At 37.1% G+C, this 16,399-nt stretch overlaps 1 protein-coding gene across 1 annotated transcript in view; it reads right to left on the bottom strand.

Moving 5' to 3' along the window:
* Positions 1-1,897: 1,897 nt before the first annotated feature.
* Positions 1,898-16,399, bottom strand: part of cnpy1 (canopy FGF signaling regulator 1) — a 52,883-nt gene continuing 38,381 nt past the window's right edge. Inside the window, exons 3-5 of the mRNA XM_052016224.1 lie at positions 4,859-5,065; positions 4,399-4,495; positions 1,898-2,336 (exon numbers count right to left, since the gene is read on the bottom strand). Of these exons, the coding sequence (XP_051872184.1) occupies positions 2,293-2,336; positions 4,399-4,495; positions 4,859-5,065 (348 nt within the window). The 3' untranslated portion in view covers positions 1,898-2,292. The remainder of the gene's footprint in view (positions 2,337-4,398; positions 4,496-4,858; positions 5,066-16,399) is intronic.

Below are 16,399 nucleotides of genomic sequence, written 5' to 3' on the forward strand. Positions count from 1 at the left end.
GGGAGGAAATGAGCATTTATCTGTCCAGTTTGTAGATGGCAAACTAAATCCATTCCACTAATTTTACATCGAGGCAGACCATTGATCGCGCTCATTGGTACAATGGTTAATGACAGTTTGTGTTGTAGTCGTTGTAGTTATAGAAATATAGTCTGCGTCAATAGACTCAGAAACTCAAGTAGTTTAAAATATGCTGCGGTGTTGGAGAGGTTGGTTGGTGGAAGGTGCAGTCCAAAAATTAATTGCAAATACAAGTCACCAAATGAACAAATCGTTATATTCATATCCGCACATTCATGAAGAAGCTGTAGCAGCAGCCTTGTTGAATGCAAGATACAATTTATCTGCAGTCGACCAACAAAACTTGCAAGCGATTATCCATCCATTCAAAGACATTGGCAATTTCTGGAAGTAACGCGGGATGAACATAGGTGCGAAAGGTAGGGGTGGACGGAAAGTCTACCAGCCCGAACTCGAAAGTCACACTGTATTAATTTCTCCACAACGCCCAGATTAATAATTCGTGAACGCAATTGCTCTTCGAAAACGGTCAGCACGACTGCAATCCAATCACCCATTGATAAAGTTTGTTTAAAACTAGAACATTAGAAATGAAATTCGGTATTATTATAAATGGTCCTCAGAAGTTTTGAACAAAATAAAAAAAAACCCGCAATGGTTAAATATTTATTTTTTAAAAAAAACGTCATGAACTGAATCTCCACGAGTTTACCCTCCTCAGCAGGACTCTGCATTGAATTACAATTATATGCCCCCTGCTTAAAAGGAAACACACTATAGGACCTTCACACAATTAATGAGTTCGTGCACAATTTGAGATGTAAACATGGTAGGTTGACAAAAAGTTAATACTTTGTTGCAGATCATCAGGAGAGAAAAATTGTTTCAAAGTATCCACTAAATGAACATTCTTGGGTCGGCAGCTGCAACGAGCTAATCAGACTGTTTCAGATTTTCCTCCGGTGGTTTCAAAATTCGAAAGTTCCTTTTTATACTGGTCATTCTCTAGGACTGTGACCTCATGACCACAGATTATGTGTCAATTTCAGCATCATAAAGAAACAATTATTGAGCCAATGGCAATGGCTCCAGGTTAAGGAATCTTCGGTTTCACTAAACGACAATGAAGTTTACTTGTAGCGTTGCTTAAAAAGTCATCGATTGAAGCATTAAACAACATTTGGCGGCACTCGCACATTGTCCTTTTATTGTAATCAACTGGGCAGTATATTTAGAAAGCGCAGCAAGCACTGCCACTAAAGAATTGGGCATAATTGATAAAACAACCTGTTGGAGGGAGAGTTAGCTACTAAATAACATGATGTTTCATCCTTACAGTTATTACATCAATTAATCATTCTTTAAAATGTTTACAGACCAGAATTTGAAAGGGTGTGGACTATTATTTATATAAGAACGTCAAGGTGGCACAAACAGCATTAAAATGCCCTTACCAAGCAAGTTGCCTGTATAAACTGATTTTCTGCAAAGTCTATTGTAACCATTATGCAAACTTTTTTTTGGTGGGGCGGAGTGGTGCGGAGGAAGAGGACAATTTTCATCAGGCTCAGTTTGATATGAGAAAATAGCTTACACAGATAAACAGGTACAAATTCTAAATAAACGTGGTATAAATCCTCAATGGAATATTATTATTCATAGAAATGGACTTTCGAATGTTATGTACAGATAAAAAAAGCAACTTCTACTCTGTGTGATAACCATATTTATGGAATCCTAAAATTTTCAAGAGGGCAATCAAACAAGTTGCAGTAGGGAAAAGAACAGCAGTCCAGATTTTAAGAACGAAAATAGAGGAGTCGACTGAGTCAAAGTTAATTGCAAGAATTAGTGAAAATGAAAAGAAATCAACAAATTTTGAATAAAAATTTTATTTGCAGGTATTGAAACGTACAATTGACAATAAATCTTAGAAAGAATCAGAACACACATTTGAACATAAAAGAAAGGAGCATTTTATTTTGCTTCCAGTATTAAGCTAAAAATCTTCCTGAAAATGAGCATTAATATAAGTGACTTATAAAACATCTTTAATAAATTGTGGATAATCCAAATACATTTTAATAAATCAGGAATTATCAAAAGATATAGCCATAATGAAAATATCCAAATCTGTGGTTGAGTGGTTCTTGGAGAGAAGATATGAGCAAAGATTAAATTCAGAGCAGCAATCCTGGTCCAGTGTAAATTTGCCAGCTGTTGATGTAGACATTGAGAGCTCTCCCATTCCAGTTTGAAACACACCAATTCTTACAGTTCAGGGTGCAGAGTTTGTATAGATGGATCACAAAATTCTTGTGGGCGAGGTGGGAGGGAAAAATAAATACACATTTTATTAAAGAATAGTTCAAACTGTATGAATATTTTAAAAGCTAGTAATATCTTTAATATCTACTCTCAGTGCAAATTCATTTGAAAACAAAATCTATGTTTAAAAGACTGCCAAAACAAAATACAATTTAAATCAAAACAAAACATTCTTCACTATTGGAAAATGTCAGCAAAATGGATTACAAGCCAGCTTCTCCCAAAAGAAAGATGTGATTATATTCTGCACTTTTGGAACACCTCTGTAGGATAAAAAAATACTATTTTTTTTGTTATACTGAAGGTGAATACATGTCTAAAGTTACCTTTTCCATTGTATGAACATCTGAAGCCTGGAGAATCTTTATCAAAATAAACTTAGTAATTGAGGAAACAATTTATATAAATAGCTGCACCATGGCAAAAACTCTTCTAGGCATGTTCTAATCATTCCAAAATTTAGCATTTTTATATCCTGTAGGGAAATAATTTATTATATATGCAAGTATTATTTTGAAGTAAACCACCCTCTCTATCCAGTTGCAATTAAAAGGCAATTCAAAATATCTATGGCTCTCAAAAGCAGTTCAATTTGATTTAGAATATTACCATCTTTTCCTGCAGAAAGTAAAATGATTGAAAATTAGGAAGCTTGGCAAACACCTTCCATTTTTATAATTAATGGGCCAACTTTTATTTTTATATGAACTATGTTAGGCACTCATACTTTTGTTTTTAAAAGTTGTAATGACACTAATTTCCCCAAATCTGTGGTGTTATATTATTTCAAAGAGGCGAATAACATAAAACAATAGTTCTATCTGGGAAAGCACACTGTACTCTGCTATACCTGTTTGCAAGCTGATAAAATGTAGAATGGCACGAAATAAAGCTTTACCATAGAAAAGTTCAGAAATAAACCCAAACTCAACTCAGAGGATCAGACTAGGTTTTTATAGATTTGAACATCCAGGACTGAAGATATCATATGATATATCGGGGTTTCTTTAAGTGTTTCCATTAAGTTAGTGATAATATAAAACTAACACTCAGAAACAGGATGAAAATTCAAGTTTTGATATTCTGAACTACAAGAAAAGTTATTTTTCATCTTCAATAATGTTTGGATCTCATTTTATGACTACATTATCTCAAAAATATACATCAATTCCTCTTCCCATTTTTAAAAACTGAGCCAGAAATCCTGAGATTAAAATACAACAGTAATCCAAGAATTTTGCAAGAGTGTTCAATTCTTTCAAGCCACATCATTTCTGAGGATTTTTGTCTATTGTAGTGTACTGGTGTGGATCATCAGTTAAAATTATGCTGCAAAATACATTAAAATGCTGCAAATTACTTCAATTTTTAAAAAGGTACTTGGATCTCTAAGATGGTTCCACCAAAATTTTGAAATAAAACATTAACACCAGCGAGACACTGGAGAAATGTCTTCAAGAATCAGCAAAAGGAAACAAGCTTTTAGGTCACAGAGACACCATTATACATCAAGTAAAACATTGTTGAAATTAAAGGTTTGCAGTCTGTAATATTATGATAGATCACCTTTTCATTATCAGCACTACCAATGGAAAAAAAAACATTAGTTATTAAAGATGGACTTTAATCAAAAGAAAATTGAGATTTTAGCCACTCATTCCCTAAAGAATCTCATTTCAGCTAAGGGGATTTTCAGCAAGCAGCTTTTCTGAATACTAATGGGAACCAGTCATGAACAGTAGGATACACTTAGCTAAACACTGTATATTCACATACAAGCAAACTACATGCACTGAAAGAACATCAAGTTCCAGGCTGCATACTGAAAAGAAAGGTTGAATAATTTGAACAACTACAAACAACAGTAATTAGGCCAAACTTTCATTTGCCTACTGGAACCTTAACAGAGAAAAAAAAACTTGCATTTGCTAGTAACAACCCAAGTCACTTTCTTTGGATTGAAGAGATATTTCACCCCACCCCCACAGAACATCAAAATGCATGGTAACATGAAATGGAAGAAACTATACATTAAATCAGACACAATACCTGATTTTTCACTGCATAGCTTGTCAGCCACATGGTCTGCCTCATGGGTGAACAGGGAAATTATTTCATCTTCATATTCTTCCACTATATTTTCACACTGTGAGATCAGAGTTAAATTGGAGTGCATTACAGTGCAAAACACAGTCAAAATGAATCTTCCTCATTGCTAGGCATGCATAACTCTAGGTGCTTCTTTGTTGCCTGCTGCCATTTTCTGCTTCCTCTTTCTCACCAGCTTGGCAAAACCATTTGAGCACTTCCACAATAAAAGAACCAAAACATGAAACTACAAAGAAGTGATGGCCAGCTAATTACCATTCTATTAAAATGAAAATTTTTTACTTAATTTTGATGATTTCCAAAACCCTAGTTGCATAATTTTTAATAACAATTTCACAATCTGAAGTTCTAGTGCCCTCTGCTGTAATAGTCATCTGAACACACATTAAAAAAACCTTACCACAAACTTCAGTGATTTTGAATTTTCAGGATCAAATTTGAAATTCTTGAAATCTACTGAACCCATTTTCTCAGAATCTCTTGGAGCAAATCTCATGTAACTCCTCTTCTGGGTGTCAGGATCCACATATAGTGCATAATCATCCATGTTCGAACAAATATTTTCAAAAAGTTCAAGTAGATGGGTCTCAGATCTTGCATATGGAATCTGCAGGAAAGCAGCAATGTGAACATTACATTATACATTCTTTAAAATTAAACTAATTTAAGAAGTCTTAAATTGACAATGTAATGTTGTTTGTGATTTCTGTTCATTAAATAAACAACCTTTGCTCTTTCAAAAACAACAAATTTGACAAAAACAGACGGAAAGAAAGCACCTCACTTTAGCAAATTAATTTAGTGGACTATATCCAGTTTGCTCACATGACTGGTTAGTCCAGACGTTGTTCAGCAGCTGCTTAATCCTTCCTCAGGATTCAGAGGGAAAGCAAGGCCTACGAAGTTAACATCACTCGAGTCTATAGTCTCAGTTTTCATTTCCTGGAGTTAAAGCTGCTGGATTGTCTCTCATCTCCTCCCCCCTTCACCAAATTCAAGAAAAACCCCAGACAACACCTATACTCCTAGAATGAATCGCTACAAAGAGAGCATCAGAGGTCAAAATAGTCCTTTCCCTTGGTAACTGGACAAAAAGTTTTAACTGTCTAGACAGGTCAAGGTGCAAAATGTGCCCCGTTGCTATCTCCGGAAGAGTTTCAATTGAAGCCAAGTGCAGGGTAAACAGCAGAGATACATCTACAGGCCTTTGCAAGTCCCTCCCTCCACCCTCTACTGATCAAAGTAGGAAGTTTGCATGACAACCACAGTCAAAGGGCTGAATTGCTGATGAACTCGATTTCAGCAATGTAGATATGGCCAGATTCCATTGTCTCCTTTCAGACACAGTATGGCCCCTTCCGGTCCCAGTGATTACATTATGGATGCATTTTCACATAAGTAGTTCATTCACACAAAAGATTTCTCCTTGCTTCATTGCCATCCGATCACAAAGCAAATACATCAGCGCTTAAACCTAAGTATTTTACTTACTACATTACCAGCTCAGATATTTTCCCCATTATACCCAGTTGATACGATTTTAGAAGAAGGAAGCAAACTAAACTTCATTGAACTTTTGCTTTTACAAAATCTTCAAAGCTATAAAAGTAATTGGTAAGACTGTAGAAAAAAAATGCACATTTTATTCTACATCTACATAAAACACCACAACACGGTGACAGGCATTGTGGACAACATCAAATTCTCTAGTGACTTGGTAACAAATCTATATAACTGAGCACCAACCAAATAGCTGGTGGGTCAAAAAAAAATCTTTTCCTTAAAACAGCCACAGGAGCTAGGATGCATCATTTTCATAAAAAGCATTTCTTAGTGTGACAGAGGGGAGGGAGAAGAAAAACACACATTGCCCTCTGCCAGTAGAAAAGATGTCTGAGATACCGCCCTGCAAATTGTGTTGCCATTGAAATAAGAATGAAGAGACTGCCATCATTAAAACGTGATGGAAGAGAGTCACAATCAATTTTCCCTGTCTGCTTTGGACAAAAGTTTCTTATCTTACTGAAAAAAAATAAGACATGCTCTGCAAAGAGGTGATAAAGATGAAGTACTTTTGATTTTCAAATGTTGAGACACATAAGCATAGATTCCCACCTTAAGGATAACAAAAGCATACATACAGATGCACTTTTCTTTTAAATAAAGATAACCAAGTGCTAATGAAAATGCACACCTGCACAATTTAATGAAAAAAAGATTTACCCCAAATTTGATGTAAAAAAAAGCCTACTTATAACATACAAGAAATCTAAAATTTGAAGGGAAATATTGAAAAGAAAATTTATAAAATGCATACCGATCGACAAAACTTATTTGCATTTCCAAATGTGTCCTTATCAGTTATATGAAAATTGCAATTTTATTTTAACGAATATAACTTAGTCCCTGCAATTTGGAAAATGACTGACATCACAAACCTTACATCGCAAATTTAAAAAAAAATGCTTTGTCCTACTTACAGAAATAACATTAATTGGTTTGTATTACAAATGTATGACCAAAAAGTTTACTTCATAAGCAGAAATAATCAATTTGAGATAACATACAATGACACATGGCTGGCTATCTGAAAATTTATTCAGCAATTTTAATCCAAATGTGGCCTTTGACAAAAAACACACAAATCAAAGCAGCTTTATCTGTAGTCAAAGGTTAAAATTTCTAATATTTACAAACCTACATTATTCCTTTAGAAGCTCATATATTAAACATATCAAAAAGAAAATACTACTGAAACTCAAAATCTGAAATTTAAAGAAGTACTTCTAGCATTTTCTGTTTGTTTTACGTTAAAGACAGACTTTCACTATTAAGTTCCATGCACATTTGTTCTAAAATTGCCGCATTTTTACAAGGAGAAAGTCTGAGTTAAATTTCTGGTTGCTCAAGCCAAAGCCAGGCTGATAAGGTTTTGATAAACTTAAGATTACATTTATCTTCATACATTTGAAACAAACTTTACAGAAATTAGAGTGTTACTGCATTAATTACAATTGAAAATCAGAAGTGTGAAAATCGGATGGAAGAGGAATTAAAGCTGTTTACACCAGAAAACAAATCTCATCAACGCTTTGAAATACGAGCCCAGTGAGGTCCAAACAAATCAAAAACATATTGCTCATGGCTTACAGAGTAACTGTCAGATGTCAGTCTTAAGCCTCGAGCCACCTTTTAATGAAACCCCTCAAGTCATTTTTTTAAAACTGAAGGTGAACAATAAAATTCCGTGGAGTATACTTGACAATTATTCAGCAAGTAAGCTTTAATATTGGTCACAAAGGATCATGGGAACACCGTTCTGTAACTTAGTCAAATAGAGACCACTGCTGTGCCAAAGTATTAATATGCAACCAGAATGAAAATACACTTGAAAACTTATTATAAAAAGTGATAAAAGAAGTCTTTAATATATTTGTAGTTTTTCAAAGATTTCACAATTCTCCTGCAGGAAACTATGCTAGCAAGAAAAACATAAAAGTGAGCATTCACAGCAAAATTGGATTATATCAACCAAAGAAAATCATTTACAAAGGACACACTTTAATTTGGAACCAAGGATTTATGAAGTTTGGATAGTTTAAATATTCAGACAATAAATACTCTTATATCAAACGCCACTGAACTGACCTATCAAAGAATTATGACCTTTAGCAGCAATTTATTTTTCTGCGTCATTATTGTAAAAGTACGCAGAAAAAGAGAAATTTAAAGTGCCAGTCATATAAAATAGTTTCTGTAAAGTTTACCCAAGTTTAAAAAAAACAAGCATTCTGTACATTTTTCTAAACCTACTGCAATCATACCATTTGCAATGAAGTATATAGAATTTCCTTATAGTAATGGAGAAATACTATCCAGTTAATTAAATTAATTTATGTTCACTGAAAGCAATTTGCAAGGACAACCCTGTAATGCCAAGTCTAGACAATTAGGAATAGTTTGTATACATTAAAGGATTCTGCCACAGACCACACATCATTTCTTGCCATACAGGAGCAAGTGACCCGTTTCCAGGCCAAGGTTATGCAGCTCTCGAATTAATAAGGACAGCTTTAACACCACCAAACTTGTAATTCCTTCCCTATGCCTTTTCTTTTTAGCGGCCCTCACCCCTCCACATTTTTCCTCACAGTTGTGGAGAAAGTATTTTTCTTGCTGAGTCGCTTACATGAATTCGAAATACATAATTTAGTGCCTTCAGACAAGTACACGACAACTAACCTTGGCTTGAGTTCAATAATATCCATGATATTACCATTATTTTCTCAAATGCGCACATCTAACAGCACAATGCAAGTGGCTGCAACATATCCAGCTACGGAGGACATTTTAGAGGATTTTCTTGGCTGAGATGGAACAGTTTGTATTTGAACAGAAAGTGATCAGATATTTAAAAATGAAAAGCACTTCATTGCACTCCACCCAAGGTAAAATTTTGTACATCACCCAAAGCAAAATATAAAAAATTCTCAATGTTGCTTTGATAGGTTACATTGATGCAGAGTAGTGAATCCTTTCACCTCCATCCACTCGAAGAAGAAGGACTTTATAATCCATGGCTATCTAATTTGGATCTTCCTCACTGAAGGGAAATTAACAACAACTTTATGTATATCAGATAGGGATGGAAGTTACTGAAAACAGGGAATAAGATGAGGAAGAATGTTCATTGAAAGCAAATCATAATTTTCTTTAGCATCTTTGAAAAATAGAAATCTTTCCTAACCTATGTGAGGAAGGAACAGGAGCCAGACACCGGGCACGTGAGAGCTTCTGGTTCAGACGGGGTACATCCTAGATTGGCCAGAGAAATTAGGAGGGAGACAGCAGAAGCTCCAATTGCAATCTTCATTAGAATGGTGGCAGAGTTCGTGCTCAAGTCTTTTGTATCTTGCACCCAGGAGTGGGGAGAAGAGAGAATGACTGGGGTGGGAGGGGTCTTATGCAACGGGAAGTGTAGATGGAAACAATGGAGGGAAGGTTGTTTTGCGTGATGGCCTGGATTGCATTCACAACACCCTGCAATTTCTTGTGGGCTTGGGCAGAGCAGCTGCCATACTAAGCTGTGACACATCCAGATAGGATGCTTTCTATAGTGCATCAATAAAAATTGGTAAGAGTCATTGAAGACATGCAGAATTTCCTTAGCCTTCTGAGGAAGGAGAGGGGGCAGTGTGCTTTTGTAGCTGTAGTGTCCACGTGGCTGGACCAGGACAAATTGTTAGTGATATTTGAACTTGAAACTCTCAACTATCTTCACCACAGCACCACTGATACAGACAGGCATGAGCTCTTCCATTTTGCTGACACTGATGGAAAGGTTGTTGTCTTGCCACCATTAAAGTATTATAGAAGTCATTGAAACTGACGGGAAATGCATTTGAAGTATCTCAAAAGTTTTATTCAGAAAATAGAAGCATATGCTATTAGATGGACATGTATTTGCAGTTTGCTAGTAGAAAGTTCAAAGCATAGCAGCAAAAGGAAATTTGCTTGATCACAGCACTATGCAGTGTGGACAACTGGGGCTGCTGTTATCACCACTCTCCACCCTCTTCCCCAACTGTCTCGATATCACCAACCCTACCCCCCCCATTAACCAAAGGACAGTATTAGGACTGTTGCTTTCCTTGTGTGCAAATGATGTAAATTTAGATGCAAGGAGTTCAATTTTGAAATTAGTGAATCATACAAAATTCAGCAATATGGTAAAAGCACAAAAGTAGTAAACATTAGAAGGTCATATCCCCATTTCCCTTGTATATGCAAAGCACACAGATTAATGGAATATTTTGTACTTTGGGAGAAACTAAAGGGAATTGCAATGTTATTTAGTGTCATTTAACAATATGTTTAATTTGCTATGATGCGAGAACAGGGCTACAAAAGCAGAGGTTCAGTGTAGTAAAACTCCAAAAATCCACTATCCCCTTGTTTGGGAATCCTGATGGTTCAGTATTTGGCTCACAGGGCCAAAAGCTTCCTTTAAACTCACTGGCTTTTATAGAATCATAGTGTTATACAGCACTCAGACACTGACCCTGAGGCTCAAGATGTCTATGCCAACCAAGGTGCCTTCTGAGTTAGTCCCATTTGCCTGCATTTAGCCAATATACCTCCAAATCTTTCCTATCCATGTACCTGGTCAAATGTCTTTTAAATGCATAATTATACCCAGCTCTACTACTTCCTCTGGCAGCTTGTTCCATATACCTACCACCCTTTCTGTGAAAAACATGCCTCTCAGGTTCCCTTTAAATCTTTCCCTTTTTACCTTAAAACTGTGCCCTCTAGTTTTAAACTCTCCTACCCTGGGGAAAAAGACTAACCATCCACCTTATCTATACCCACCCCCACCCAAGGATTTTATAAATTTCAATAAGGTTACCTCTCAGCCACCTTTGCTCCAGGGAAAACAGTCACAGCCTTTTGTGTCTATGTTTCCATTAAAAATCACATGATTGACTGGAAAATTTAGTGCATGACATCTGATAAGGTGTTGGTGTAATATCCAATGGTATGGAAAATTAACTAGTCTGGCACCACCAAAAACCTGAGAATGCTGGAGTATCAGAGTTTTACAATATTTTGCAGCAGGTGATTTGCCTCTTGACACCAAGTTCATTCCACTTTCTACAAGGCACAAATCAGGAACATGATGGAATAATCGCCAGGTGGCCAGATGAGGAAAGTGACTGCAGAGATAGTGGACCCATTAATTGAAGTTTTTCAAAACTTGCTGAATTCCAGGAGGGCACCAGGAGATTGAAAAATAGCCAACACAACTCCCTTAAGACAAGACAAGATATTTCAGGCACATGTACATTGAAACACAGTGAAATGTGTCTTTTTGCGTCACTGAGAATGTGCTGGGGCAGCCTGCAAGTGTCACCACTCTTCCGGCATCAACACAGCATGCCCACAGCCTCCAACCTGTAGGTCTTTAGAATGTGGAGGGAAATTGGAGCACACGGCAGAAACCCAGAGACACATGTTCCTTTGTTCAAAAAAAAGGGTGGGCAACGAGAGACCAGTTGGTTTAAATATCCATTGATTACTTGAGCATCCTGCCCGCAATGAGAAAATAAAATCATTTAGGAAAGCCGAATATAAATCAAACCTAATCAACATGGATTTATGAAAGGCAAGTCATTTATGACAAATTTGCTCAAATTCTCGGTGGACACGACAGGATGAGTTGATAGAGGAACCTGCAGATGTAGTGCATTTAGACTTCTAAAAAGGCATTAGACAAGGTGCCACACAAGAGGCTGGTGTATAAATTAAGAACCCAAGGAAATGGAGGAAATAAATTGGTTTATTATTGTCACATACCAAAGTACAATGAAAAACTTTGTTTTACATGTCATTATACCAGTGCATCAAGGTAATACAGGGGCAAACAATAACAGAATGTAGAATAAAGTGTTACTATTAAAGAGAAAGTGCAGGCAGACAGTAAGGTGCAAGGCCATAACGAGATAGATGAGGTAGAGTCCATCTTAATCTACTAGGGGACTGTTCAATAGTCTTATATCAACAGGTTAGAAGCTGTCAGAGCCTCATGGTACGTGCTTTCAGGCTTTTGTATTTTGTTTGATGGGAGGGAGAGAAGACAGAATGTAGAGGTTGGGTGGGGTCTTTGATTATGTTGGCTGCCTTACCATGGCAGCGAGAAGTGTAGACAGGGTCTGTGGAGGGGAGGCTGGTTTCTGTGACATGCTGAGCTGTGACCACAACTCTCTGCAGTTTCTTGCGGTCATAGGCAGAGCAGTTGCCAGAAGCTTTCTATGGTACATCGATAAAATTTGGAGAGAGTCAAATGGGACACCAAAGTTCTTTAGCCTCCTGAGGAAGTAAAGGCACTGGTGAGCTTTCTTGGCCGTGGCATCTATGTGGTTGGACAAGGACCGGCTATTGATGATGTTCACTTCTAGGAACTTGAAAATCTCAACCCTCTTGAGCCTGTTGATGTCAACAGGAGCATGTGCACCACCACCTCCACCCACCCCCCTTCCTGAAGTCAATGACCAGTTATTTTTGTTTTGCTGACATTGAGGGAGATGTGTTAGCATGGATTGAAGCTGGCTAATAACTTGCAGATAAAACAAAAATGAAATAAACAAGCCCTTTTCAGGTTGGAGGGATGCAATTGGAGAAGTATCCCAGGGATTAGTTCGTAGGCCCCAATTGTTTACTATTTGCATTAATGATCTAGAGAAGGGAACAAAATGCAAAGCCTCCAAGTTTACTGATGATACAAAAATAGGTGGAAGAGCACGTTGGAATTAGGATATTGATATTCTGCAACTGGCTATAGATAGATTGAGTGATCAGGTGAAAACCTGGCATATGGAGTTTAATGCAGGGAACTGAGAGGTCATGCACCTTAAGAGAAATCAAAAGGTAGATCATCATCTAAATAGAGACTGCAAATGAGTCAAAGTCAAAGAGATCAAGGTGCTCCAGTGCATCAATTATAAATTTAAATTAGCAGACAAGTCCAACAGGTGTCTTAGTCTTTATTGCAAAAGGGGTTGAATAGGAAGGTTTCGTTACAGTTGTACAGGGTGTTGGTAAGGCCATACTTGCAATACTGTGCAGTTTTGGTTTCCTTACCCAAAAATAGTACGTAGACAACATTGGAGGTAGCCCAAAGGGGATTTATCAGGCTAATTCCTAGGATGAGCACGTTATCCTATCAAGGGTGTCTAAACAGATTTGGTCTATGTTCCTTAGAGTTTAGATGAATGAGGGGTGACCTTATTCAAACACAAGATCCTAAGGGGGCTCAAAGGGTAGAGAGATGTTTTCACTTGGGGAGTCATGAACAAAAAGGGACATAGCTACAAAATAAGGGGATGATTATTTAAAACAGAGGTGCGGGGAAATTTCCCGAGGGTAGAGCATCTCTGGAACTTTCTGCTCAAGAGGGTAGTGGAGGCAGATCATTAAGGTGGAGATAGATAAATATTTGAGTGATTGAGAGTAATGGGGAACTGGCACAGGAGTTGAAGCCAGCATAGATCAGTCTTCTCTTGCTCTTATTTTCACGTTCTTAAATGTAGCATCATCTAGTCTCAACAATTTCAAAAATGCCCAGGATAATATAGTCTGCTTGATTAGAACCTCAAACACCCTAAATATTTATTCACTTCACCAGTGCAATTATTCCCACCGACAGCACTTCCCAGACTCAAGACCTCTACTGCAAAGACAGGTTCCCCTCCAAGCTGCACAAGTGACACATTTCCAAGTCATCCTCCTTTACAGTCCAAATCCTAAACTCTGTCAATAGCAATGTAGATGCATCTTTACTGGAAGGACAGCAGTGGTTAGAGTAGGAGGCACCATCTTCAAGGATAATGTGGGATGTGCAATGAAGGTTGGCCATGCCAGCAATACTCAGGAAAATGAAAATATGTAAAAAGGGCACTTTAAGATGCACATGACAAATCTTTGAAGATTACAAGCCAATTAATAAGGCTTTTAATGAAAAATACAGAATATTTAGCTTTCTAAATAGGAACAAAGAATCACTTCCTTGCTTTTGCATTTGAAGACAAATTGCAGGTGATGGAAATCTGAAATAAATGCAGAAAATACTGGAAATACTCAGGTCAGACAGTATCTATACAGGGAGAAGTAATTTTAAACAAATGCAGCTCTGATTTGTCCCAAGCTGGATATGGTGTGCTAGGTACATGTATGGGAGGTATTCTGTTCTCCCACATCTCCAGCAGCTTAGGTTCAACTTTAACCTCAGATGCTGTCTGTGTGGTGTTTGCACATCTCCCTGTAACTGCAAAGGGATTCTCTGGGTGCTCTGGTTTCCTCCCAAAGATATACTGGTAGGCTAACTGAATACTATAAATCATCTTTAGTTCAAGTGGGTGGCAGGAGAATTGGGGGTTGATGGACACATGGGAGAGAACAGGTTACTGGAAATCAACGGGGGAAATGGGGTAGATGGGAATGCTCCGAGAGCCAGCATAAACTCAGTGGGCTGAATTACCAACTTCCATCTCAATATTATTGTCCCAAGATTATCAATAACTAGGAAGACAGTGCAGAAGAGGTCTTAGCAGGACAGTATCAGGGATGAGCTTCTTTAGTTGTGTTGAGAGATTGAAGTGTACATATTCATCAAGCAAAGATGGTCAAGGGTAGATATAATGAAAGTACTCAATATAAAATGGGGAGAAACAATTCTATCTTGCCCATGGTTAGATTATCAAGTTAGAGATAAAGTAGAATAAGATGAAGAAAGACATCAATGCTAAATAAAAAGACCAATTTAGAAAGCATGTCTATAAATGCAGAAAGTAATAACTAGGGTTGGTGAGCTTCAGACATCAATAGACATGCAGGAATATAATGTAGTGATTATAAAATGGCTCAAACAAAAAAGGAAGACTCAGCTGTTAATACTCCTAGATAAAAAGGTATTCAGAAAATACTGGGAAGGAAAAGTAGGCAGGACAATAGTACTGATAAAGAAGATATTGTTGCACCAGAGGGAGAATATGTCCTTAAGGGGTCAAGGACAGAAGCTTATTATTGGGAGATAAGAAACAAAAAAGTGCTGTGACACTCCTGCCTATAATCACCAGGCTACCAAAAAGCAAGAGGGAGACAGATGAGCAAATATACAGAGAAATTAATATTGGGAGACCACATTTACCCTTAGACTGATTGGGATAATATTAATAAAAGAGCAAAGGAGAGGAATTTCTGAAATGTATTCAGGGGAGTTACTTCAACCAGAAGGTTTCTAGTCCACGAAGTATTAGGAACCAAAAAAGACACTCAATGCATAGGGTAGAAGCACATGGCTAGAGGACATTGTCTCAGGTCTTTATCTTCACAATCCTCAAATGGAGAATTAATGTAAAGTCATTCACTTTGATGCATATAACATTAAAATCTCAAGTAACAGATAATGAAACATTGGTAAGGAGGTAGCAAAAAAAAAAAAAGGCTGGCTATACTTAAAGTCACCCAGTCTAAAGGTTGCAGTCTTAATTGCTGAGGATAGCAAGGTTAAAGGAGGGTTTGCAATGAACTTCCAAACCTTTAGTTCAAAATAGGGTGCAAGCTCAAACCAGACAACCACTCATTAGTCAGGTTAACATTCAAAGAGGGGAAACTTTAAGAAACCATAATCAGGGGAGAGAAAAATTAGTAGGCACTAAGTTTGAGCTAATAGATAAATCAGCACAGATTCAAGAGAGGCAAATTGTGCCCAACTAATCTGACTGAATATTTTGATGAGGTAACACACAAGGTTGATGAAGGCAATCAAGCAGACATGGTCCTTGTGGATTAAAAAGTTACATTCAATAAAGAGCAACAAAAAAGAAAAAAAATTGTGGGTGCTGGAAATCTGAAATAAAAACAGAAAATGCTTCTTTGGGGTTTTCAACCCAAAATGTTAACTGTTTCTCTTTTCATAGATGCTGCCTTATTTGCTGAGTGTTTCCAGTATTTTGTTTAGATTGTGAACAGGAAACCATCCACCAATCCCTGCAATATGCACAAGTCACAGCCTACCAACCCAGAGATAATTCATTTATTCCTGCTCTTTGCTTTCTGTCTAATAACCAATTCTCAATGTCAGTATTCTTATTTCATGTGCTCTTACCTTGATCAATTTCCTACATGGGACTTTTTCTAAATGCCTCCAAAATCCATTCCCTCCCCCATTATCCTCAAATAAATTCCAGTAGATCAGTCAAACAAGATTTTCCTTTCACAAATCCATGACAACTATACCCAGTCTATCATTCTTTAAGATCTTTTGTTATTACATCCTTATAGATGCAGCATTTCATCAAGGTTAGACTAACAGGTTGGTAGTTACCATTTTCTCTTTCCTTGAATAGTGGGGTCACATTTGCCATGCTCCAAAGCACATAAA

The sequence above is a fragment of the Pristis pectinata genome, chromosome 5, assembly GCF_009764475.1.
Source record: "Pristis pectinata isolate sPriPec2 chromosome 5, sPriPec2.1.pri, whole genome shotgun sequence".
In the NCBI taxonomy this organism is placed as follows: domain Eukaryota; kingdom Metazoa; phylum Chordata; class Chondrichthyes; order Rhinopristiformes; family Pristidae; genus Pristis; species Pristis pectinata.